At 48.2% G+C, this 26,512-nt stretch overlaps 2 protein-coding genes across 4 annotated transcripts; both read left to right on the top strand.

Annotated features, from left to right (window-relative positions):
- Window positions 1–53: 53 nt before the first annotated feature.
- ETV2 (ETS variant transcription factor 2) lies at window positions 54–2,377 on the top strand. 3 transcript variants are annotated; one of them, XM_065899429.1, is made up of 6 exons: window positions 54–123; window positions 218–297; window positions 553–661; window positions 917–1,375; window positions 1,822–1,934; window positions 2,177–2,377. In XM_065899429.1, exons 1-6 carry the CDS (start codon window positions 54–56, stop codon window positions 2,375–2,377), a joined length of 1,032 nt encoding a protein of 343 aa, XP_065755501.1. The 3 variants fall into 3 exon arrangements, with proteins under 3 accessions (XP_065755501.1, XP_065755502.1, XP_065755503.1); XM_065899430.1 differs by having other exon boundaries at window positions 218–303; window positions 592–661; XM_065899431.1 differs by lacking the exons at window positions 553–661; window positions 917–1,375 and having other exon boundaries at window positions 218–295.
- Window positions 2,378–4,447: 2,070 nt separating this feature from the next.
- COX6B1 (cytochrome c oxidase subunit 6B1) lies at window positions 4,448–12,391 on the top strand. The gene is made up of 4 exons (XM_065899465.1): window positions 4,448–4,513; window positions 6,273–6,389; window positions 7,506–7,606; window positions 12,200–12,391. Exons 2-4 carry the CDS (start codon window positions 6,284–6,286, stop codon window positions 12,251–12,253), a joined length of 261 nt encoding a protein of 86 aa, XP_065755537.1. The 5' UTR covers window positions 4,448–4,513; window positions 6,273–6,283; the 3' UTR covers window positions 12,254–12,391.
- The last annotated feature ends 14,121 nt before the right edge of the window (window positions 12,392–26,512 follow it).

Genomic DNA, 26,512 nt, shown 5'->3' with positions numbered 1-26,512 from the left:
TCACCCTGGGCCCTTTTTTTTTTTCTGACCCAGAATATTCACAGCGAGCAGCCATGGATTTGTGGAACTGGGATGGAGCATCAGCACAGGAAGTGCCCCTGGGGAGCAGGCTGTCAGGTCTGGGTAGGCTGCTGGGGCTGAGACAATGTGTGTGGGGAGGGTGCTCAGGTGGGCGCCTCCACTGACCCTGACGGGGCTCTAACCTTCTTGCCTGCAGAAGGAGCTGAACTTGACTTCTATTTCCCTGAACTGGCACTCCAAGGGGACGCGCTGACAGCGGAGACAGGTTGGAAAAGTGTCTGCGGGCTGGGACCCCTGAGGGCTGGGGAAGGTGAGACGCTGGCTTCTAAGTCTAAGGGAGGAAGGGGGCGTGCCTGGACTCCTGGGGTTGAACGGGGAGAGGGGTGTGGGCTTGAACTCCAGAGGTTGAAGGAGGAGGGGCCCAGACAGCCTCCTGAGTCCCAGGTCTGAGTGAGTAGGGGCCGGGGGTAATAACTCTCAGTCCCTGACAAATAAAGACCATTGGGTTGAGTGGCTGAGGGGAGTCTCTAGTCATTGTGCACACCATCCCCTAAACTCTGCTACGTCCTATCCCTCTCAGGGCTCCCACAGCCGGACTGGGGCTCCGCATTACCGTACCCAGAAGCTCCATGGGGGGCGGGTGAGTGTGTGCGGAGAGGTGGGGGGAGGAGGGGACTGGGGTCCTCCATTGTGACTTAGGTTTAGACTCCCGGATCTTTGAGGGGGAACGGGGATAGGACGGGGGACGCCTGTGCCCTTAAGGTGGCATGACCGAGATCCTGGAGCGTGGGGCCCCAGGCGCCAGGGCTGCGAGCTTCGACCCCTAGAACCCCCGAGGGGGCCAGGGATCGGGACACCTGGGCTCCTCTCACTTGGGGTCCGTTCGTCCTCACAGAACCCGCCCCTCAGGCTCTTCCGTGGTCGGGAGACTGGACAGACTTGCCGTGCACCGGCTCGGTCCCTTGGAGCCCCGTCTCCCAGGCCCTGGGTCCCGCCCTCTGGGCTGGCTCTGAAGGGGCAGCCGCCCAGAACTGCGCCACCTCGGCGGGAAGTGCCAACTCATGGTCGGGCGCCCAGGTCGCCGCCAGCTCCACCAGCTGGGACTATTCTGTTGGCCCGGACGGCGCCACCTATTGGGGCAAGAACCTCGGCGGGGAGCCGCCCGCCGACTCTACCATTTCGTGGGGCGGGCCTGCGGAATCGGACTATACCATCTCCTGGGACTCGGGGCTGCATACGGACTGCACCACCTCTTCGAAGGAGTACCAGACTTCAGATCTCACCACTTCTTCCGAACCGAGCCAGCAGTCGGACCGCGCAACCTTGGCTTGTTACCCCAAAGCTAACCACCGAGGTGAGGTCCGAGACACTTTGTCCTAAAGGAGCGAAGCCGGAGTCTAGTGAGGCGGGGCCTAGGCGCCAAAGGGGGCGGGACCGGGAAACTGGCGGGGCTCGAGAGAGGAGGGGGCGGTGGCCCTCCTGTTGGGTCCCCAGGGAGGAGAGGACTAAGACACGGGTAGTCTTCCCGAGAGCAAGGGAGGAGGACCTAGGCTCCTGCATTAGGCAAGAGGAAAGAGATGAGGATATGGATCCCTGGGTCTCCAAGATGGGGCAGCCAAACTCCTAAATCTCCAAGATGGGGGCCCCCATGCCTGGGTCCCCAAGGCCAACTCTTAGGTCCCTTAGACGGAGGAATCCGGACTCGGTCCCCGAGGAGGAGGGGATCCGGATTCCTGGGTCATCGAAGCGACATGATCTGGGGCCAGGAAACCTGAGTATTCACTTGCCTCCACCCCGCAGGTCCCATTCAGCTGTGGCAGTTCCTCCTGGAGCTACTCCACGACGGGGCGCGTAGCAGCTGCATCCGCTGGACGGGCAATAGCCGCGAGTTCCAACTCTGCGACCCCAAAGAGGTGGGGCAGCCTCCCAGACCCAGTCCCGCCTGGGTCTCCCTGTGTTCAGTTTAGCCCCACCAGCACTTCGCCTAGTGCTAGGCCCCGCCCTCAGCCTCGCCCTCAACTCCGCCCCGCTCCGCCGGGCCTAACCCCCACGCTGACAGACCAGAACCCCAACCCCGCCCCACCCATCTATTGTCAAGCCCCTCCTACTCCCCACCTCTCCCGCCCCCTCAGACTAAGCCCGGCCTCCGCCCTAGGTGGCGCGGCTGTGGGGCGAGCGCAAGAGGAAGCCCGGCATGAATTACGAGAAGCTGAGCCGAGGTCTGCGCTACTACTACCGCCGCGACATCGTGCGCAAGAGCGGGGGGCGCAAGTACACGTACCGCTTCGGGGGCCGCGTGCCTGGCCTAGTCTATCCCGACTGCGTGGAGAGCGGACAGGGAGCAACGACTCAATAAAAATACACGGTCAAGCATTGTTGTGCGTGCTGTTTGCATCCTTCCCACTGATACTAACTACGTCTGTTAGGGAGCCTGTGTGCACCAGCACACCCACATCGCCTCCACAGCCCCGTGTGATCCCGAAACACACCGGGGGACCTACCGTGTGCTCACTGTGTCGTGGGACACGCAGAGGAATCAGAGAGTCCCCACTGGGCCTGCCTCCCGTGTGCCTGTCCTGTACTGGGACTTGCACAAGAATCAGACCCAATCACTAACTTTCGAGTTTATTTACTGTCCCCACCTTGAAGAGAGGACTCAGACTCCAAAAAGGGCTTACTGTGTGACCTCCCAGTGCTAGGAACCATCAAGGAATTAGACCTAGTGCTTACGCCCCAAAGCCATCTACTCTGTTTCCCCACTCCAAGCTGGGGGCCATAGAACTGAGACCCCAAGGAGAGCCTACCCTGTTCCAGGAACTACTGAGCCTCTAAAGAGAGCCTACTGAGTGGTCCCCTTATGGGCCATGCTGGGAACTCAGCAGTGACCAAGACAACCCTGGACCTTGCCCATAGGAAGCTCACAGTCCAGTGGGGAGACAGACCCATCACCAGCCAGGGACAGCCCAGAGTGGTCAGGGCTGGGATGGGGAAACCCTAGGGGGTAGAGGGGGACTAAAAAGAGGGATCCTGCCCTAGCCTGAGGTGGGGGCAGGGGGGTGGTCAGGGAAAATTTCCTGGAGAAGAGAATAGCTGATTTGAAAAGTCGGGTAGGCAAAGAATGTCCCAGTCAGAGAAATAGAGTAATCGAAGGCCTGGAGGTAGATCTCACAGCACTGTTCAATGAACTAAAATATCAGCATGGCTGGAGAGGGGACCACGGCTCAGTTCACAAAGCTCCAGTTGGAACTGCCTATGTGGACCATGGTAAGGGGCCTGGACTTTGTCCTGAGGGCACAGGGGAGCCAGGGAGGGGGTTAAGCAGGGAAGGGCTTTGGGCTTTAGGAAGATCTCATTGAAGGGGGTGGATGCAGGCATGTAAACAGGCAGTTCCACAAATAATTACAACGCTGATGAACACAGAATGCATAAGAGGCCCCCAACCCAGTTAGGCCTGGACACTGCACCCAGCACAGTATGTGAGAAGCTCTGGAGGCCAGGCTGAGGGGAGGGGCAAAAGCAGGTCTCTTTCACAGCTTCCTCTTCCAGTCCCCGGAAGCCCCCTTTATTCACACAAGAAATTCACTCATTCCACAAATATTTATAGAGTACCTATACTATGTGCCAGAAACAGTTTTAAGTGCTAGAGAAACAATGGTGAATGAGACAAAACTTGCTCCTTTATGATGCTTCTATTATATATTGAGGGAGACAAAAAAAGATAAACAATAAAAGGAAGGATACAGTATGTCAGAAGATAAGTGCTTTGGAGAAATAAAGTAGGGAAGAAACTGACAAGACAGCAATTTTAAATACTTGAACTGAGAAGGACTCATTGATAAGGTGACATTTTAACAAAGACCTGCAGGACATGATGGAGGGAGCCAACTGCAAGAAGAGCATTCCAGGCCAAGGGGACAGCAAGTGCCAAGGCCCTTACGGGGAAGCCAGCCTGCACGTTTATGGAACTGCTAAGGAGGCCAGTGTGCCTGGAACCGCAGCAGTTAAGAGAAGGAGATAAGAGTATAAAAGGGGGCCAAACCGTGTACGTCATTCGCAAGGATTTTGTCAGGGTAAGCATTCAATAAATAATTCTTGCACGAATAAGAGCATTTCCGCTAGGATATTTTTCCCATGCCCACTCTCCAGCCAGCCCCAAGACCCAGACTCCTTTCTCCTGGTAAACACAGAGAGATGACCATGCTGCGCCCAAAGGTTGCACAGCCATAGCCCCGTGCGGTTCCAAGTGCCACGCAAGCTTACGATTGGGCCGGGATTGAGGATGAACAGGCATTCAGCCCAATAGAAAGGTTGGACTTCGCTCGCATGGGCGTGGCCTGAACCGCTCCAGGGACGGCGCTCTAGCCGTGCGGAAGGCTGCCCGGTGCGCTGCCTCGTCCCGCTTCCGGCCGGTCTTCGTTCCGCTTCCGGTCCGACGCTGGCGTCATTGCTAAGGGTCACATTGAGCTTCCAGTGGCTTCAGGAGCATCTTTCGGTGAGTGTCGGGGCTTCGGGGGCCCTGGAACCTCAGCCTGGGGAACTGTGGAGCCCGACCCTTGCTTCCCGGACAACGAGATAAGGTTTCCGGCCGGCGGCGGCCGACCTCCAGGAGCCCTGGGGTCCTGTTCAGTTAGTAATCGTAGCTGACGATTATTTAGTTCTTCGATGCCAGGAACATTCCAAGCGATTTATATTGCTTCATGTAATCCTCCCTCCAGCCCTATGAGATAGGGCCTGCGATTATCCCTTTTTGACTGGCAGGCAACTGAGGATCAGATATTATGCAGTTTAGCCAGCGACCAGGACTGCAGTGCTCTTAGTCACCAGGCCGCAGGCGTCCCTCCCCCCACGACCCCCGACCCCCCAGGCTTGCCTAGGCCGCGGCCTGGCTTCCTGGTGTCTGGCCCCTCCTCTCCCTTGGACGTTGGAGGGGCTGCAGCGTCATCCGCAGTCCACCCTCCCTCCCGAAAGCGGGTGGAGATGGCTTCCAAAACAACTCTTCCGACCGCGTCTGTGTCCCAGCGGCTGGTGTTCACATCACCCCGCTCCCGGAAAGACTCTCCTCCGGTGCCCCAGATCCTTACCGCTACCCTGGGTCGCTTGAATTTATTACTGGTCTGCTTACTTCTGTGTAATCCCACGACTCCTCGAATAATCTGATAGGCAGTTTCTGTCGGATTCCCTGATGAAAACAGTGTGTCACCACATAAGAGAGATTACAGCACAGGTTTTTAACCCTGGGTCCACAGAATCTGTAGAATTCAAGGGGTGCTAGTACTTGAATGGGGGGAAATTTACATCTGTACTTCTGCTAGTTTCTAGTTAAAATGTAGCATTTCCTTCAGTTAAGAATGGAGGCAATAGCCCTAGTAGTATTGGCATCATCTGTGACTTTGTCAGCAATCAAAATCATAGGTCATCTTACAGACCATTATGGTTGCAGATTTCACAACATATCATTTTCAGGCCTGATTGTTTTGAAATTGTGGTAGTTAATAAATCCTCAGCTACAAGTAACTGGTTTTCTTTGTGATCCTATGCAATTTTTAAATGCATTCTTAAGTTTTTATTTATTTTCTTTTTGGCTGCGTCGGGTCTTAGTTGCGGCACACGGGATCTTCGTTGAGGTGCGCAGGCTTCTCTCTCTAGTTGTGGCGTGCTGGCTTAGTTGCCCCCGGGGCAGGTGGGATCTTAGTTCCCCGACCAGGGATCGAACCCCCGTCCCCTGCATTGGAAGGCGGATTCTTAAGCCCTGGACCACCAGGGAAGTCCCCTTTAAATGCATTTAAACATATTCTGAGAAAGGGCTCATTAGACCCCTGAGGAGTTCATGGCATCAGTAGACATTAAGAACCTCTGCAGTGTAGGTTAAGTTAGGAGTGCCGCTCCACCACATGTGTGCTGAATGACCTTGGGAAGTCCCTTAAACTCCCTGTCTCTTGTCTGTGAAGCAGTGATAGTAATAGTTTCTGCCTTTTAGAGTGACTGTAGGAATAAAGCTTCCTTGCTTATAGTAAGCACTCAGTGAATGTCAGCTGGTGTTATGTTGGGACAAATAAAGCCTGATTTTACCAAGGAGTTGACTCCCCCAGACACCCTGCTGTGACTTCCACCCTTAATGTGTTCTTGCCCTGCCTTCGCCTCTGTGTGTACTGAGAGGGAGGGGCGTTGGCTTGTTGCTCACCGGGCCTGGGTGGACCGACAGCCCCTTGCCAGCCCCAGAACCTGTGCCAGCACCCATTCTCTGCCTCCAGGAGTCAGCACTATGGCAGAGGATATCAAGACCAAAATCAAGAACTACCAGACTGCTCCTTTTGACAGCCGCTTCCCCAACCAGAACCAGACGAGGAACTGCTGGCAGAACTACCTGGGTGAGCAGGACATGGAGGGGGCAGGGGGCGGGGGGCGCAGTGTTGACCTTCCCCTGGTCGCACACCTCAAGTCGCTTGCCTCTTGGCTCCTCGCAGGGCCTGTGCCCCTCATCACCACCTGTGCTTGAGATCTGGCCCAGGGTCACAAACTTTGGTTCCCACAGTGGTTTTTTTCCCCCCGAGATGTGTGTGTGTGTATTTATGGACTGTGACATACGTACAGGAAGTACATAAAACATAATGTACAGCTAAATGAATAATTCTAAAGTGCATCCGCCATGTAACTATAATCTGGATAGAAAACTAGATACTGCCAGCCGTCTGGGCTCCCATGCCTACTGCACGCCCTGTCTTGAAAACAACACTCTACTCTCCCCAGGAGAGATGTAACCCCACAGACTCAGGGCAGTCACACTTTGGTTTTATCACCGCTGTGAGGTTTGCCTCTTTGCGATCTTTATAAATACTGTATGTGTTGTCTTACGTTTGGATGTCTTCATTCAACAGTTTTGAAGATTCGTCCATGCTGTGGCGTGTGTTTTGCTCATTTTTATTGCTGTACAGTTTTCCACATTTTATTCGTGGACACTTGCATGGTTTCCAGTTTGGGGCTCTTATGAATGGTGCTGCTATAAACATGCTTATAAATGTAATTTGATGTCCACGTGAATGCTTTTCTCTCTAGGGAGTGTGCCCAGGCGTGTAATACTTGGAGTAATTTTTGAATTAATTTCCTACTATTAAAAACCAGATTATCCCCCTCCCGTCTTCTTCTCCAGGATGCCAGCATCTTAGCATCGAGACCACCGTCCCCTTCCCCTGCCCTGGTTCTGGACTTCCATAATCCCCACACACACCTCTCAGGTTGCCTTATCATTCCTGACCCCAGAGTTTTCAAGTAGAACTGTCGTTCTTTAGGGGTTGCAGAATCAGCTTAGCGAGGTGTGTCTAGCCCTTATGAGTACTACACTCGTAAGGGTGTGCTTTCTTTGTGAAACTTGGGAGTAGGGGGGATTTGTGTAACTGGTTGTGAAGTAAAAACGATTTCTGTGAATGTTGATCAAAAATGTGTTCCAGCCCTTGGTGTGGGCTGACCCTGATCCCCATTCTTCACAGACTTCCACCGCTGTGAGAAGGCAATGACTGCTAAAGGGGGTGACGTCTCCGTGTGCGAATGGTACCGGCGTGTGTACAAGTCCCTCTGCCCCATATCCTGGGTATGTGCCTCCTCCTGGGGCCCTTGGGGTGCTAGGGTGGGGGTGGGGTCCTAGCAGAGGGGCGTGTGATGACTTCATGGGAGCTTATCTGTGAGAGGCAAAGGGAGGACAAGGCACCACACTGGCCATGGATGTGGCCTTTTCTTCTTCCTAGAATCACCTCCCTTTCCTCCTTTTGCCGGTTCTCTCAACCAGCCAGGCTCTCAGCCAAGGCAACCAGATCTGTCTCACCCAGACACTCTGTAAGTAAATGCCCTGTCCCTGTGGAGCTCACCATCTTTTGGAATCCTGTCCTTTTTTCATATGAGCATTTCCAAATATACATAAAAGTAGAGAGAATAATTCAGTGACCCCCCCAAATATACCCATCACCCAAACTGAATAGTTTCAAGATTTCTCCACATTTCCTCCAGTTCCTTTTCTTTTTCCTCTTTCCTTTGCTGAAGTATTTTGAAGCAAATCCCAGACATGTCATTTCACCCCTACCTACTTCCGCATGCATTTCTAAAAAACAGGGATGCAATAAGGCAGTCCTTTTAGGCCTGATCTGACCAGACCCGTCGTTACTATTTAATATTCTGCCATACCCTCTTTTTTTAAATAAATGATTTATTGCATCAAGACCCCATCGACTACAAGAAACACTGAGAGATGTTTAAATCTTTTTTTTTTAATGCCAGAAATGGATGTAACAAGCATGCTATTTTCAGAGATGTTAAAATGAAAACAATCGTATGTCTTAAAATCAAAATATGATATTATTACAAAACTAATAGTGCTCATTTTAAAAAATAAAACAGTACAGTACAGAGCAGTACAGTAAAATGAAAAGTAGACGTCAACTTTCGCTCCCCAGTCCCCCTCCCCTGAGGTAACTACTGTTAACCGATTCATCTTTCTCTATATACATTTATCATACATAAGCCTGTGGAACTTTCTGGGTATGCATGGGTCATACTATATAGTCTGTTCTGTGACTTATCAGTGTGTCTTGAGCCTTTTTTATGACAGTGCGTATAGATCTACCTCATTCATTTTTGTTTTTTTCTTTTCTTTTTTAAAATTTTTTGGCTGTGCTGCCCAGCATGTGAGATCTTAGTTCCCCAACCAGGGATCGAACCTGCGCTCCCTGCAGTGGAAGCGCGGAGTCTCAACCACCGGCCCGCCAGGGAGGTCCTTACCTTACAAATGCTTTTATTTAACTGGTCCCCTTTGATGGAGATTGTGTTCTAATTTTGATGTACATCTTTGGGGCTTGTTTCTTGAGTACAGATTGCCTTAATGCACTCTTCCTCAGCTTGCTTGGTTTGCCTCCCACCTCTGTGGCCACACTCTCAAGTGTCTGAGTACCCTCTCCCCTCCCAGGATTTCTCCTTGTCCCTGCGTGATCTTGGGTACCATGACATCATGATCCCATAATACCCGCCCTCCAGCCTCAGGGCCTGCATTAGGTGAGTGCTGGACAGGGTGCTAGGAAACATGCTTCCAGTCCCGGTGCTGCCTCACACCCCAGCCTTTGGGACCCGGGCCCGCCCTTACCTGGGGAGCGTTAGAGTCTGTGGTTCCTCCCCTCGGGTGCCTGCTGTCTCTGCCTTCTGAGGGCTGGATGTGAACACACCCTTTATACCCAGCAGCCCTGGCTTCTTTATTCCAGAAATTTGGTGAAGTAAAAATAAGTGTTTTGTTATTGCTATTGCTCGTTTTTGTTTTTTTATAAGCAATATAACCACTTCACAGAAACTTAAGAAATAGAGGAAGGGGCAAAAAATTGTTTCTCATCCTCCTGACCTGGCTGATAATACTGTAACATCTTCCAGGTGTTTCCTGTGTATTTTTAAAAATTAGTCTCTAATCCCAGTATGTGTATTTGGGGAGGAGTGGGGCTAGGAGTCCAGCACTTATCCTATATGAGCATTTAAAACATTTTTTCCAATCATTTTTTCTTTTCTTTTTCTTTCTTTTTTTTCCCCCCCACATCGCGAGGCTCTCAGGATCTCAGTTCCCTGACCAGGGATTGAACCCAGGCCACAGCAGTGAAAGCTCTGAATCCTAACCCGTAGGCCACCAAGGAACTCCCTTTTATTTTCCCATTTTAAAAAATCTTTAGTTTCTTCATAAAAAATACAGTAAACCTTCAAAGTGAAACTATTATAATGTAAAAAGTGAAAAACTCCTAAGTCACCCCCTTCTGAGTCCAAAGTTAACTTCCCTTAGAAATTTGGTATAAATCTTCCACTTCCTTTTCTAATGTGTGAGTAGGTGTTGGTGTATGTTTATATACTTTTTTCTTTTTAATTTATTTTGTTTTATTTATCTTTGGCTGCGTTGGGTCTTCGTTGCTGCAGGTGGGCTTTCTCTAGTTGCAGCGAGCAGGGCTGCTCTTCGTTGTGGTGCACGGGCTTCTCATTGCGGTGGTTTCCCTTGTTGCGGAGCATGAGCTCTAGGCACACGGACTCAGTAGTTGTGGCTCACGGGCTCTAGAGCACAGGCTCAGTTGTTGTGGCGCATGGGCTTAGTTGCTCCGCGGCATGTGGGATCTTCCCGGACCAGGGATCAAACCCATGTCCCCTGCATTGGCAGGCGGATTCTTAACCACTGCGCCACCAGGGAAGTCCCTATGTACTTTTTAAATATAGATATGGATCATACTGTAGATACTGTTTATCCTTGGCTTTTTTACTTGCATTGTTTGCCTATTTTCATGTCAGTACAACCTGCTCAATTATTGGGTAGCCATTGTCTTTAATAGTTAAAAAATAGTCCCTTCCCCTTTAGCTGGACTCAGTCTTTTTTCACTATTTTAAATGATACTGCAGTGTACAATTCCACTGCAGGAAATGTTTTGCCTTCTATTTGAATGGTTTCCTTAGTTTCCTTTCCATGAAGTGGGATTATTGGACAAAGACTAATTTGCCAGAGGATCAGACCAGCCTGATCCTTTAACTTAAGAGGGATGGGGAGTGGAAGGTAGTACTAAGTGTTGGTGGTTCTATAGATTGGTCCAATCACTTTTTTAAAAATTTATTTATTTTTGGTTGCATTGGGTCTTTGTTGCTGTGCGCGGGCTTTCTCTAGTTGTGGCAAGCGGGAGCTACTCTTCGTTGCAGCACGTGGGCTTCTCATTGTGGTGGCTTCTCTTATTGTGGAGCACGGGCTCTAGGTGCGTGGGCTTCAGTAGTTGTGGCATGTGGGCTCAGTAGTTGTGGCTGGCGCACTCCAGAGCACAGGCTCAGTAGTTGTGGCGCACGGGCTTTGCTGCTCTGCGGCATGTGGGATCTTCCTGGACCAGGGCTCGAACCTGTATCCCCTGCATTGGCAGGCGGGTTCTTAACCACTGCGCCACCAGGGAAGCCCAGGTCCAATCACTGTTAAGGTCAATCCTGAGACAGGATCTTTCAAAATGAAAAAAATCATACTCTAGATGTGGCAGTTTCACATCTACACATCCTATAAAAATGTTTGTGTACAAGGACAACCATTGCAGAGTTGTTTGTAATGGGGAACGTTCAGAAACAAGTTATATATGAAGGTATATTCATCTTGATCTATGTGACAGAATACAGAAAGAGCTCTAAGACTCATGGAAAAAGCAAGTTGCAGGACAATCTGTATAGTATGGGGGGAAAAAATCTGTATAGTATGGCCCAATTTAAGTAAAGAGTATTTGTGATGTGTGGTGTATGTGTGTAAATAAAATAGGCACTTGCTATGGGCCGGCTACTTTGTAAGTGCTTTATATCATATAAGGGCAAACGTGCTTAAAAAAAAAAAAGATAGGTACTATTATCAGTATCCGCATTTTACAAAATTGGAAACTGAGGCCCTGAAAGGTTGAGTAATTTGCATGAGGAAATTACAGCTAGGAAGCGATGGAGCAGGGATTCAGTTTGTCTTCCTTATCCGTGCGTTTATCCATTGCCTCTAATGTATAGCATGTAAATGTGAATGTGTGTGTATATATAAAAATAAATGTGCTCTGACTGCCTGTAAGAGGGTCCACAAGTTGCAGAGTGTTACTTCGGGAGAGTGTTAGCAGTTCGATATGGGCCTGTCCATCGTTTTGTATATGTACGCATACCTCTGTGAGCAACAGTAGGATCACACTCTGTAGCCGGTTTGGACCTTTTTGCACTCGATTGTGCATTTGATCGTTAGAGATGCCTTCCTGCTGGAGCATAGATAGCCTCATTTTTATTCACAGCTGCCCAGTATTCCTTCTTTCTTCTGTTCTGACAGACATCATTGAGGGTTGACTCTGGGGTTCCTGAAGCAGGGCCTGGTCATACTTTTGAAGGTCTTTACACACATCTCCCCACAGACAGCTCTGCAGTGAGCCTGCCTGTTATTATTCCTCTACCACCGCCCCACCCCTCGCCCCACCCCTTGTCCCCTCAGTGGGTCAGTTCATGTTAGCTCGTTCAGCACAGTGATTCTTGTCCTTCTGGGTCACTACTGGTTCCCCGGCTCCTGGCACATAGCAGGTCCTGGGGTTACTTGTTGACTGAACAGGTAGGCAAAGTGGGGAAGACAAAGACGTTCACCCATCTGGTTTCCCTGTGGAGGAAGGGAGTAACACTGGCTGTCTTTCCACAGGTGTCAGCCTGGGACGACCGCCGGGCAGAAGGCACGTTTCCTGGGAAGATCTGAACTGGCTCTACCCCACCTTCTCTGTCCTCCGTCCTTCTCCCCAGGGTGGTGAAGGGGGACCTGGGTACATAGTGATCCCCACCCTGGGGTCCTGAATCATGGCTTAACTAATAATAAATACTCGTTGGAAGAGTGTAAGGCTGTGTATGTGTAAAAGAGCTGGATGATGGGGCCAGAAGCTGGGGCGGAATTAGTACCTTGACCAGTAAGAGAGACTGAATTCAGGGTAGTTTTTTTTTTCCTTTTTTTAAATTTTTCTTTTAATAAACTTTGACCACCTCTTCTTTACCAGACAGTAGAGTGAGTGATTATACAAAAGAGCCTCATGTTCCTGTATGTGCTAAAATTTATCTGTATGTTCTCCTTTATTATCTGTATAATTTTTAAAAACTTATGTTTTGAACCACATGAAAATAGTATAATAAAAACTCATATGTACTCATCACCTAGCTTCAACAAGTATCAACAAGTGAACACCCCTCTCCCTCTAGGTTATTTTATTTTATTTTATTTTTACTTATTTATTTATTTGGCCACACCACGTGGCTTGTGGGATCTTAGTTCCCCAACCAGGGATTGAACCCGAGCCCTTGGCAGTGAAAGTGCTGAGTCCTAACCACTGGACCACCAAGGAATTACCCCTCGAGGTAATTTTAAAGCAAATACTGGAGATCATATTTTATCCAGAAATAAGTAAGTATATGTATCTCTTCAAGATACAGGTTTACTTTTAAACATAATCATATAATTACATCTAAAAGTTAATACATTCTTAATATCTAATAAGCAGTCTTCTGTGCAATTTCTCCCTATTTTCTAGGCCTCCTCTTAATCATGTTGATCATGGTGACAATTGGAAGTCATTTAAGTAGGCCAAGTTAAGAAATGTTCTTTCTTGATGTCCCCAAAGGAATTGCCACACAATAACAGTACAGAATATCATCCACCGCAAACTTGTCAGCAGGGAACTCCTGACACAGTGTGACCAGCTAGAGTACCATGTTGTGGCCAAATTGGTGTTTCCTCAAGACCGCTCAGATGGTTGTGTAACAAACTTATCTGAAGTATGTTCAAAAGAGCAGAGAGATGATTCTTGTACTGAGGGAAAATGGCCCTAGGGAGGGCTCTTCTGAAATGGCCGCCCATGAGGAGGGACGCTGTAAAAGGGAGCCTAGTGCATGCTTAGGGGCTTTGAGGGACTGTAGAAGCTTCTGGCATGTGTCAGGAATAGGAAAGAAACATGGTGAAAATTTCAAATGAAACAGGAAGTCCAGTGAAAAGGTATAGGACTTCCTTTGACCCCAGTCACCCAGTCCTGCCCAGGGGCTGCCACCATTAGCAGTTACAGAGATAGCCTGTACATCTAGAAGCATTTATCTTGTCTATTTGATTTGATATGGTTCTCCCATTTCCTCTTTGCTCTCCCACTGCTCGTTTGCTCATGCAGTTCCTCCCACACTGACCTCTTCATTGTGACAGGAACCCTGTGAGCCAATGAGAAGGTCAGCGCACCAGGCTCGCTCCAGCCTCAAGGCCTGTGCAACTTCTGCTTGCTCTGTCTGCGAGGCTTAGCCACACAGCTCACTCCCTCCTTCGTTCAGCTATTCCCCAAATGAAACTTAGTGTGCCCTTCCCTGGCCACTCGACCTACCAATTCGACTCCATACACACACTTTGCAGCCCTCACCCCTTTGGTTTCTTAAGTATTTACACTAATATTCCTGTATTTTATTTATTCATCCTTGATAATTGTTCCCCCACCACTAGAATGTAATTTCTGTGAGGACAGGGATTTAAAAATATATATATATATGTATGTATATATATATATATATATTCCCTCTTTTATCATTTTATTATGAAAATTTTCAAGCATACAGAAAAAGTGGACAAATAGTACAATAATTGCCCTTATACCCACCACCTAGTTTTAACAGTTGTTACTGTTATGTCATATCTACTTTGTATATGTGTACATGTAATTTTTCCTGAATCATTTAAAAGTGCTTTCCAAACATGCTGACAACTTCACTCATAAGTACTTAAGCATGTATCTTTCAAAAATGCCATGTTTCTTCACTACAGTTGTCACTCCTAAGAAAAACTAACACGAATTGCCTAACGTCTCATATTCATATTTCTCAAATCATACCCCAAAATCTTTTTTCTGTTTTTTTTTAAATTTATTTTTTATTTATTTATTTTTGGCTGTGTTGGGGTCTTCGTTGCTGCGCGCAGGCTTTCTCTAGTTACGGTGAGCGGGGACTACTCTTCATTGTGGTGCGCAGGCTTCTCATTGCAGTGGCTTCTCGTTGCGGAGCACGGGCTCTAGGCGCGTGGGCTTCAGTAGTTGTGGGTCGCGGGCCCTAGAGCGCAGGCTCAGTAGTTGTGGTGCAGGGGCTTAGTTGCTCTGTGACATGTGGGATCTTCCCGGACCAGGGATCAAACCCTTGTCCCCTGCATTGGCAGGTGGATTCTTAACCACTGCATCACCAGGGAAGTCCTGTTGTTTATTTTTTATACCAGGATCCAATCAAGGTTCACCTTCTGCATTTGATCTCTAGGTCTAGTAGTTTTTCAGTTCTAGAATAACCCCACCCCCACCCCACCCACTCTTGTAAGAGTGGAATTTTTTAAGAGGCCAGGCCAGCTGTCTTGTAAAATGTTCCCCATTCTGGATCTGTCCGATTGTTTCCTCATGGTGTCATTTAGCTTCTTCCACCCTCTGTAGTTCTTATAAACTGGAAGTTGGCTCTAAAGGCTTGATTAGATGCAGATTAAGTATTTTTTGCAAGAATCCTTCCTGTGTGTATCTTCCTTATTGCTTCCCATCAGGAGGTACCTGATGCCAGGTTGCCCCAGAGGAGGGGGCCAATAGCCGTGTCCTCTGGAAATATCTGGCAGATGACCTGTGGGATGATACTATGGGGAATGGTTCCACCACGACAACCTTGCACATCTCCACATGAGCCACGTAAGCAGTACTTAGTTGTGATCTGACCGGAACCACAACAGAACTCCTGGTGATTCCTCCTGAAACAAAAGGAGATAAGCAGTCTTGCAAAGAGCTGCCGTGAGGCACTTTCTCACCCGCCTCCTCTTGCAGAGACTGCTTCAACACCATTTCTCACCCAGCTCCCTTGTTTCAGTTGATTACAGGACTTTCCACCTCACTCCTCCTTAGGGTATAGCTGCAGGCTGTAAAACTACTCTGAAGCTACCCCACTGGACACCTTACCTGCCTTATCGCAGATCTTCCAGCAACTCAATAAGCCATGTATGATTATGACCCCTATTTTGTAAGTGAGGAAACTGGGGCTTCTGTTCCCCTGCCAGTCCATGTGGCTGTGGGTTTCCCTTTAGTGTGTCTGTGTAGGAGAGGGTTCAGTGCAGAAAACAGAAACCTTTCAAGGCATGTTAAGTAGAAAGGGATTTAATAGGAGAAATTCGGTACAATAAGTCTATGTGATGATATGAATTTGGATATAGTATACCCTCATCGTGTTCAACTCAGCATAACCCCACATAGAACATACCTCAACATAATAAAGGCCATATGTGGCAAGCCCATAGTTAACGTCATACTGAATGCTGAAAGGTTGAAAGCTTTTCCTCTAAGATCAGAAACAAGACAAGGGTGCTCACTCTCACCACTCCTATTAACATAGTACTGAAAGTCCCAGCCAAAGCAATTATGCAAGAAAAAGAAATAAAAGTCATTCAAATCAGAAAGGAAGAAGTAAAATGGTCTCTGTTTGAACGTGATATCTTGTATGTAGAAAATCCTAAAGACTCCACCAAAAAAGTGTTAGAACTGATAAACATTCAGTAAAGTTGCTAACTTCAAATCACTTACAAATACTATCCTTGTACACCCCCATTTTATATTTTTGATGTCACAATTAACATCTCTTTATATTGTGTGTCTATTAACAAATTATTTTAGCTATTGTTAATTTTGATACTTTTGTCCTTTAATCTTCATATTAGAGTTAAGTGATTAACACACCACTATATTATAGTATTAGAGTATTTGACTATATACTTACCTTTACCAGTGTGTTTTATATTTTCATCTTTTTATGTTACTAGTTAGCATCCTTTCATTTCAGCTTGTAGAACTCCTTTCAGCATTTCTTGTAAGGCAGTTCTAGTGATGATAAATTCCCTCACCTTTTGTTTGTTTGAAAAGTCTTTATCTCTCCTTCATTTCTAAAGGACAACTTTTCCAGGTAAGTATTCTTGGTTGGCAGTTTTCTCTTTCAGCACTTTGAATATATTATCTTACTCTCCCCTGGCCTGTAAGGTTTCTGCTGAGAAATCCACTGATAGCCTTATGAGAGTTTCTTTGTAGGTAAGGATATTTTTTTTTGCTGCTTTTAACATCCTGCCTTTGTTTTTCATTTTAGACAGTTTTATTGTGTCTGGGAGACGTTGTGTGTGTGTGTGTGTGTGTGTGTGTGTTTTAGTTGAAATTTTTGGGGAGGGACGTCCCTGGTGGTGCAATGATTAAGAATCTGCCTGCCAATGCAGGGGACACAGGTTCGATCCCTGGTCCTGGAAAATCCCACATGCCGCGGAGCAACTAAGCCCGTGCACCTCAACTACTGAAGCCCGCGTGCCTAGAGCCTGTGCTCTGCAACAAGAGAAGCCACCGCAATGAGAAGCCCGTGCACTGCAACGAAAAGTAGCCCCCACTCGCCGCAACTAGAGAAAGCCGAGCACAGCAACGAAGACCCAACGCAGCCAAAAAGATTTAAAAAATAAACTGTACTGGAATAAAGTATTTTTTAAAAATTGGAGGGAAGCTTATGAGATTAATGAATTTGAATGTCCAAATTGCTCTTCAGATTTGCAAAGTTCTCAGCCATTTTTTCTTTTAATAAGCTTTCTCCCCCTTTCTCTGTCCCTTCTCCTTCTGGGACTCCAACAATGCATAATTTATTTCTCTTAATGGTATCCGATAGTTCACACAGGCTTTCTTCACTTGTTTTCATTCATTTTTCTTCGTCTCTTCTGTCTGGAAATTTCAATTGAACTTTCTTCTACTTCACAGATTCTTTCTTCTACTTGATCAAAGCTATGTTGATGCTTTCTACTCCATTTTTCAGTTTATTCATTGTAGTCTTCAGCTCCAGAACTCTTTGGTTCTCTCTTATAATTTCTGTGTCTCTGTTAAACTTCTCATTTTCTGTCTTGTTTTCTTGATTTCATTGAATTGTCTTTTCTTGTAGGTCAAGAAAAGCTTCCCTAAAACAATTATTTAAAATTCCATATCAGGAACACCACAGATCTCCATTTCACTGGGGCTGGTTACTGGAAAATTATTGTGTTCCTTTGGTGGTGTCATGTTTCCTTGATTTTTCATGTTCCTTGAAGTCTTGCATCGCTTCCTTTGCTTTTGAAGAATTGGTCACCTCCTTCAGTCTTACTGACTGGCTTCAGATGAGCAGTACCTTCCATCAGCCCTGGTAGGGATTCTGAGGCTTTCTCAGGACTCTTCAATGGATACCCCTGCTCCATCATTTCTTGTTCCCACTTGAGGGGGAATTCTTAAGACTGTATGCCTTCTATCAACGCTGCAAAGCCAGACTGAATGCTCACAACCTCCTGTTTGCTTTCCCTAGGACTGTGCTGAATGCCCAAGTTCATGTGCTTTCTCCTAATCCCCCAGGGCTGACTTTCTGCATGCGCTCAGTAGCCATCTGCAGAGGCTCACTCTCACAGCCCTCAAGGGTGTGCACAGGGAGCTGGTCGTGAGGTGGGAATGTGTGTGGATGAGGCACGCAGAGCACTGGAGGTGCTGTGGGCCAGCTGTGGGGGAACCACAGGCGAGGCACCCCCAGTGGCTCATGCGCAGTCTTCCTACTGTCTGTGATGTGGTTACTAGGATCCGAGTCCCTTTGATGCTTTCTGAGAGCCCTGGCTGCTATTCTCCCTGCCACTCCCTGCTCCACCACCCACCCCCCGCCAGTTATGCAAAACTCAGTATTCCTCTTCAGAGCATCGAACCTTGGATTTTTTATTTCCCCCAGCAGTGTGCTGGATACCCAGACTTCTCATCTGTGAGTGATTTTCAAAATCACTTTTGGGGGACGATGGTAGAAAAACTCCTATTTCACAATTTTGATAACATCACTCAACTTTTACAAAGGTACAAAAATATGCAGGAAAAATCAGTCATTTCCCTACCTTCTCCTCTAGCCACAACGAGGTGACTGCCATCACTGGTTTCTTGTGTGTCCTTCCAAAGATAGTTTATGCATTTGCAAGCAGATCCTCCCTCCTATCTGCCTACCCAACATAGTAGCCTGCTGTTCCTGGTGTTCTGAACCTTGCTTTTCTCCATTAATAATAGTATCTGGAAATCCTTCCATGTCAATCTGATATTCTTGAACTTTTCCAAATTGTACAAGTAATGCATGAATATGTTTTCTTCTTTTTCTTTTCTTTTTTTTTGACCACACCATGTGGCTTGTGGGATCTTAGTTCCCCGACCAGGGATTAAACCCAGGCCCTTGGCAGTGAAAGCGAAGAGTCCTAACCACTGGACTGCCAGGGAACTACCTGAATACGTTTTCTTGGCTTAAAAAAAAGGAATATATTCCAGCAGAGTCAGTATCACCCAGAGAGGCCATATGGTGTAGTGTAGTGGTTAAGGGGGTAGGCACTAGAGCTAGGCTGTCTCAGTTCAAATGCAGGCTCTACCACTTACTAGCTCTGAGGCCTTGGGCAAATTACTTGACCTCTCTGTGTCACAGTTTCCTCATCTGTAAAATGAAGTTAATGACACTTTCCTCGTTGGGCTCTTGTGCAGATTAAATGGGATGCTATGTGTAAAGTACCAAGAACAGTGCCTGATACTATATGTGAAGTGCTTAGAGCAGTGCCCTGTGTGTTGAAAATGCTCTCTAGATATGATGTGCTCCTGATACATGGGTCTCCTTTCTGGGCTGTGGACACATCAAGGAACTTTTCCTTCTCACTGTCTTTGTGTGTGTGTGTGTGTGTGTGTGTAGGACACTTAACATGAGATCTACTCTCTTAACAGTTGTTTTTTTTTTAGCTGCATCACACGGCTTACGGGATCTTAGTGCCCCAACCAGGGATTGAACCCAGGACCTCCGCAGTGAAAGCACGGAGTCCTAACCACTGAACCACCAGGGAATTCCCTTAACAGATTATTTTTTTAATTAAATTTATTTTATTTATTTATTTTGGCTGCATTAGGTCTCTGTTGCTGTGCACGGACTTTCTCTAGTTGCGGCGAGCGGGGGCTACTCTTCGTTGCAGTGTGCGGGCTTCTCATTGCGGTGGCTCCTCTTGTTGGGGAGCATGGGCTCTAGGCACACGAGCTTCAGTAGTTGTGGCACGCGGGCTCAGTAGTTGTGGTTCGCAGGCTCAGTCACTGTGGCTCATGGGCTTAGTTGCTCCGCAGCATGTGGGATCTTCCTGGACCAGGACTTGAACCCGTGTCCCCTGCATTGTCAGGCGGATTCTTAACTACTGTGCCACCAGGGAAGCCGCCCCTTAACAGATTTTTAAGTGTACAGTATAGTATGGTTAACTGCAAGCACAGTGTTGCACAGCAGACCTTTAGAATTTATTGATCTTACATAAGTGAAACTTTATACCCATTGATTAGCAATTCCCCCATTTTCCTCCCCCCCCAGCCCCTGGCAACCACCATTCTACTCTCTGCTTTAATGAGTTTGACTATTTTTGTCACCTCTTATAAGTGGAATTAAGCACTTTTTTTTTTTTTTTTTTTTTTTTTTTGCGGTACGCGGGCCTCTCACTGTTGTGACCTCTCTCCCTGCGGAGCACAGGCTCCGGACGCGCAGGCGCAGCGGCCATGGCTCACGGGCCCAGCCGATCCGCGGCATGTGGGATCCTCCCGGACCGGGGCACGAACCCGCGTCCCCTGCAACGGCAGGCGGACTCTCAACCACTGCGCCACCAGGGAAGCCCATTATAAGCGGAACTATGCACTATTTGTTCTTCTGTGGTTGGCTTATTTCACTTAGCACCGTGTCCTACAGGTTCATCCATGTTGTCGTCTGTTGCAGGATTTCCTACTTCTCGAAGGCTGAACAATATTCCCTTGTATGTATATGTCACGCTCCCTCTGTCAGGAATGTTCTTTCCTGCCTTTTATTTAACTGCCAGCCTCAGTCTCCTCCTCCAACGTCCCTTCCTCCAGGAAGCCTTCCTCTACGCCCTGGGCTGGCTCAGGCACTTCCTCTGGGCTCACACATTCCCCTTTGTTTTCCCCATGGTGGCCCTGACCCTTCTGCCTGTGCTTCCTCCCTCAATGCCTTGGTCACTTCAGCATCCCCCTGACCATGCTGAGTTGTCACTCTCTGGTGAGTGTCTGTCCCCCCCATTCTTCCGTGAGCTTGTGATGACAGGGACAGAGCCAGCCTGATCGCCACTGTGTTCCCAGCGTCGCGCCCCACAGGGCTGGGCATGAGAAAATTCAGTACATGCATCAGACCCTTAATGCTTAGTTCAGGCCTGATCACATACTTGGTGCTCAATAAATCTGAGAAAGAAATAAGGCCTTTTGACTGTCCCACCCTAGTGCTTTCCTCCTTGCTTCACCACCTCACACCACGTCCTAGGCTCCCCTGACTTCTCTCTCCCTCTCCCTCTCCCTCCCTTCCTCTCTTCTCCTCCAGTCACACATCACACTGGCCCCACCCAGCTCTGAAGTGTCCCTTTCTTGGTCGTGATGCCCACTTCTCACACCCCTACCCGTGAATTTCAGGCCCTCCCTTGCTCAGCTGACCCAAAGGAGCACCTGAGATTTCAGCCTTTCTCTATTACCTTGGCACCCAAACTTCAGGTTTCAGAGCGTTGCCAAGTCTGCATACCTCTGGGCTGCCATTGATGGCACTTTTCTATATCCTCTCTGATAAAATGAATTCATTTGGAAAGGAAACAACCTATGACGTATTCTTGCAAAAAACTGGATGAAGTAGAGCCACATATGTGATGGATAAATCTAAAAAGCATAGTGCCGAGGTGGAAAAACTCAGTTGCATGTACCATAGGATACAATTTACGTAAAGTCTACCAAAAAATCTAAAACTATTCTATATGTTGTCAATGAATATATGCATATATATGAAAAATATGAACGCGTGCATAGGAGTAGAAACCCACAATGCTAACAGACATATGAAAAGATGCTCAAAACCATCAGTAATAAAACAAGAGAGAATTGAAATGACAGCAGGTGCCACTTTACACCGAATTACTCTTGTCAAAAACTAGAAAGCTGAGTATATCAAGGGTGGGTGCTGAGGAAGGGATACAAGAACCCTCGTGAACTGTTGGTTGGAGTGTGGAACGGGACGGCCTTTGTGGAAAGCAAACTGCCACATACATATCCAGGACCCAGCAATTCTGCTCCCTAAGAAAGAGACACACAAGTCTCTACCGGGCCAAGCATGAGGGGGTTCATTGCAGCATTATTACCGGTGGGAGTAGTGTGGTGAGGGAGTTGGAAGTAGCCTGACTGCCCTCTCTGGGGAGGAGACAGTAAACTGTGGAGGATGAACACCAGAGGGGCCCCAAGCAACTCTCAGACGCCATGGACTCAGTGTGCCCGGAGTCACATGGACGGACCTTAATAAAACTGTGGTGCTCAGCAAGAGAAGTAAGAATAGGATGAGCTATTTCACACAATCATGGGTATGTCAATTAGAAAAGACATGAGCAGGAAATACTGGGATCCATTTTGCAAGAACCCACTCAACCAAAAAAGATATATATGAGAATATTAGAATGTTTGCCAGTGGGGGGAGGAGCACCGAAAGAGACTAGGATATGGAGATATGAGGAAATACATTAAATTTAAATCAAGAGGGCTTCCCTGGTGGTGCAGTGGTTGAGAATCCGCCTGCCAGTGCAGGGGACACAGGTTCGAGCCCTGCTCCAGGTAGACTCCACATGCTGCGGAGCAATTAAGCCCGTGAGCTGCAACTACTGAGCCTGTGTGCCTAGAGCCCATGCTCTGCAACAGGAGAGGCCACCACAGTGAGAAGCCCACACACCGCAACGGGGGGGGTGGTGGCCCCCGCTCGCCGCAACTAGAGAAAAGCCCGCGTGCAGCAACAAAGACCCAATGCAGCCAAAAATAAAATTAATTAATTAAAAAAAAAATTCACTTAAAAAATTTAAATCAAGAAGTATCTTGTGGGGGATAATGAGCTATAAACTGAGGGTGTGGGATTAACGCAATCCAGGACATCTGTGATCTGAAAAGGAAGACAAGGGAAGGGTGTGGAGGAGGATGAGTCCCAGATTTATTTATTTATCTATCTATCTATTTATTTATTTTTGGCTGTGTTGGGTCTTCATTGCTGTGCGCGTGCTTTCTCTAGTTGCGGCAAGCTGGGGCTACTCTTCGTTGCACTGCGCGGCCTTCTCGTTGCGGTGGCTTCTCTTGTTGCGGAGCACAGGCTCTAGGCGCGCAGGCTTCAGTAGTTGTGGCACACGGGCTCAGCAGTTGTGGCTCATGGGCTCTAGAGCACAGGCTCAGTAGTTGTGGCACACGGGCTTAGTTGCTCCGTGGCATGTGGGATCTTCCCAGACCAGGGGATCAAACCGATGTCCCCTGCATTGGCAGGAGGATTCTTAACCACCTCTCCACCAGGGAAGTCCGAGTCCCAAATTTAGTAGTGAAGTTGTCTCTGGGGCGGGATCAGGTGGCTTCAAATGCCGTCTGCAATGTATGCACCTTAAGAAAACAATCGGCAGTGAATACAGAAAATACTTAGATTTGACAAAGCTGGGATGTAAGGCTGTAGGTATAGGTTACATTATCCCTACGTTTTCTTGTATAGTTCATTTTTTTTTTTTGCGGTACGCGGGCCTCTCACTGTTGTGGTCTCTCCCGTTGCGGAGCACAGGCTCCGGATGCGCAGGCTCAGCGGTCATGGCTCACGGGCCCAGCCGCTCCGCGGCAGGTGGGATCTTCCCGGACCAGGGCACGAACCCGTGTCCCCTGCATCGGCAGGCGGACTCTCAACCGCTGCGCCACCAGGGAAGCCCAGTTGAAATACTTTATAATTAAAAAGTTTGAGAAAACTTTCTTTTCACCACTGCCCATGGAAAACAAAACATCTTAAGAATAAATACAATGAAAATATGTTACTATTAAATTCTACTGAGACACTGAGGCCTATTGAAACCTGCTCTAAGCAAGAAAGGGGAGATGTTTAGGACACAGTAGCATGAAATTACTGAGCCTTTCTCCATGGCACCGCCTGAAGGACTGGTTAGAAATGGCTCATCTTCTCGTCATATGAATTTTGTATCATTTCATGCCACTTCATCTCATGTCCGTGGAATGCCTAAAATTATCTCATGTGCCCTCTTTCGAAAACACCACTTTTAACACATCGAATATGTTTCTTTTGAAAGGATCTACCCTCTTTAGAATAAGGCATTGGAATAAAAAAAAATACAGAAAAGTGCACTTATCGTGAGGGGACCGCTTGATGAATTTTCACAATCTGAATACCCCTGTGTAACCAGCGTCCAAATCAAGAAAGAGAAACCCCCTTCCTGTCCCCCCGCCTAGTCGCATGTTCCCAAGGGTAACCACTCCCTGACTTTTATCATTCTAGATTGGTTTTGCCTGTTCTAGAACTTCCTATCTAGAATCATACAGTGGTAGTCTTTTGAGTGGCTTTTTTTTCATTAGCGTAATGCTTTTGAGATTCATCCCAGTGGTTGCGTGTATCCATAGTTCGTTCCCCTTTGTTGCTGAATAGTATCCATTATATGCATGTACCATCATGGACTTATCCATCCTCCTGTTAAGGGACACTTGGGTGGTTTCCAGTGTGGGGCTGCTATGAATACACTCACAGCCTTTGGTAGACGGAAGTGGGGGAATTTCCAGGGACAAATGGCCGGATCATAGCATAGGCATGTGTCATCTTTAGGAGATCTTGGCGTTGTGATTTTTATCATCAACTTTCTGAGCATCTGAGTAATTAGCACTTCAAATTTTATTGTTTTGAAGACTAGCTTATATAACAGTAAGAAAGAATAGTGAAAATTCCAGTTTGACATCAAAACACACTGGGTTCTTGTTTCAGAACAAAATGAATCCCTTTTATGACAGGTGACATATGCCTCCATTGATGAAAACTTTTTGCTTTTACCAGACATTTTATATAACTTCCAATTGCTTATAGTTATCAACTATTTGAAAATAAAAATATTTCATATTATTAGCATGGTCCTATTATTTTGCAAGTTACTTTAGCTAAAACTTATAAAATGTATTTGACAGGTTATATACATTATTAGAAAAACTATTTTAAATGTATAGTGGATTGACTAAAAATCAAATTATCCATTTTAATCGGAAAACATCTCATGAGTCTTATTACCAAGCCAGTATCTTGACGATTGAATTTTAAGTTCCATTTGTTTGCCCATTTCTCACTGGGGAAAGCCAAAGCACAGAGAGAAAACCAAGCAAATGCCCTAGCTCTCTGGGTTGAAAAGTTCTGGGCAAGGCCGGGCCCAAGTCACCCTTTTCGCCTGCAGGATCAGCCTTTTGCCACTAGGGGGCGCCACCGGAGAGACCGTGGGCTGCTCCGGAGCGCTGCTGGTGAGGCGCGGCTGCCCACTGCACACCAGGCCCGAAGACACCCTTTGCAGATATCCCCGCTCTCAGTTCCCACCGCCGCCCAGGAAAGTGGTCTGATGGTACCCATTCTGCAGATGGGCAAATGCACACGCCAGGTCGCGCGGCACAGAGTAGGCGGAACTGGGATTTGAACCGAGGTCTCTTCGGTTCCGCAAACTGAAGACATTCCACCCACGGCTCCACCTCGCTGTGACCCTGCTTTGTCCGCGCGTGTGTGGTGATGGGGGGGTGCCTCCCACCAAGCCCATTCAGGGTCCCCCTCCCTTTTGCTTGCACACTCCTCCCCGCTTGCTCGTTGAACACTCATCTCAAAATCCCGTCACACACGCATCTCCTTCCATACTCCCCCTCAGCGCAGAGACGGAGCACCAGCATCCCGAGCATCCCTCCCACTTGCCTCATCTCCTCCCACCTCCCTGCCTCATCCAGCTGCCCTTGCCTGCCGGGGTCCCTGCCTAGACCTCCCCTTGGGCTCCCAGCCTTAGAGAGGTGGAGCCACCCATAGAGAATGCAACTCTAGGATTGCGGACACGCGTGTGGGTTTTTTGTTTGTTGGGTATTTTTTAAATTATTCATTTATTTATTTATTTATCTGTGGCTGTTTTGCTCCCGGGCTTCCTTTCTTCTAGTTCTGGCGGTGGGGGGGGGGGCTACTCTTCCTTGCGGTGCGCCAGCTTCTCATGGCGGTGGCTTCTCTTGTTGCAGAGCACGGGCTCTAGGCGCGTGGGCTTCAGTAGCTGTGGCTCGCGGGCTCTAGAGCGCGGGCTCAGTAGTTGTGACGCACGGGCTTAGTTGCTCCACGGCATGTGGGATCTTCCTGGACCAGGGCTCGAACTCGTGTGCCCTGCCTTGGCAGGTGTATTCTTAACCACTGTGCCACCAGGAAAGTCCCCTCACGTGTGGGTTTGACTTGGATCTCTCCCTCCTCCCAGAAAGGCCCTAGTCCTGAGGAGAGACATCAGGTGGTGCACTCGCCCTCTCCACCCCGCCCCCCTCCACCACCATGACAGACTGGGAACCAGAGGCCATTGCAGTTCACCCTGCTCACGTGGCCAGATATTAGCACAATCTGGAATTTCAGGTCTGTAAATCACTTGGGGGAGGGGTCTCATAAAACTGTTCTCCCACACTGAGGCTTGACCTCTTGTCCCCTCCTCCAGACACCCTCCCCGCTTCCAGGAAACTGGCCCAAGGACGGGCCTGGGCATATATAGGGAGCCACTGTGGGAGGGCTTGGCCAGAGCGGCTTCAGGCAGAGAAGGTGAGGACGGGGCTCTGGGGGTCTGGATGGGCAGGGGGAGCTGGGGAGTTCTGAGGTTAGGGGTGGGAGGCAGCCCTGAGCTCTGGCCAGTGACTGCCCCACCCAAGGCTTCGTTTCTTCTTTTTTATTTGGCCAAGCCACTCAGCTTGCGGGACCTTGGTTCCCCATCCAGGGATTGAACCCATGTGCCCTGCAGTGGGAGCGCGGAGTCCTAACCACTGGACCAACCAGGGAACTCCTTCCTCCTCTGTAACATGGCCCACTGCTGGGGTTGTGGGAAGCTGGCACACTTGGTACTGGCTTGGGCCCATCAGAGAGCTGG

Source organism: Phocoena phocoena, chromosome 20 (genome assembly GCF_963924675.1).
Source record: "Phocoena phocoena chromosome 20, mPhoPho1.1, whole genome shotgun sequence".
NCBI classification, from domain to species: domain Eukaryota; kingdom Metazoa; phylum Chordata; class Mammalia; order Artiodactyla; family Phocoenidae; genus Phocoena; species Phocoena phocoena.
This window is presented reverse-complemented; position numbering and strand designations above follow the sequence as displayed.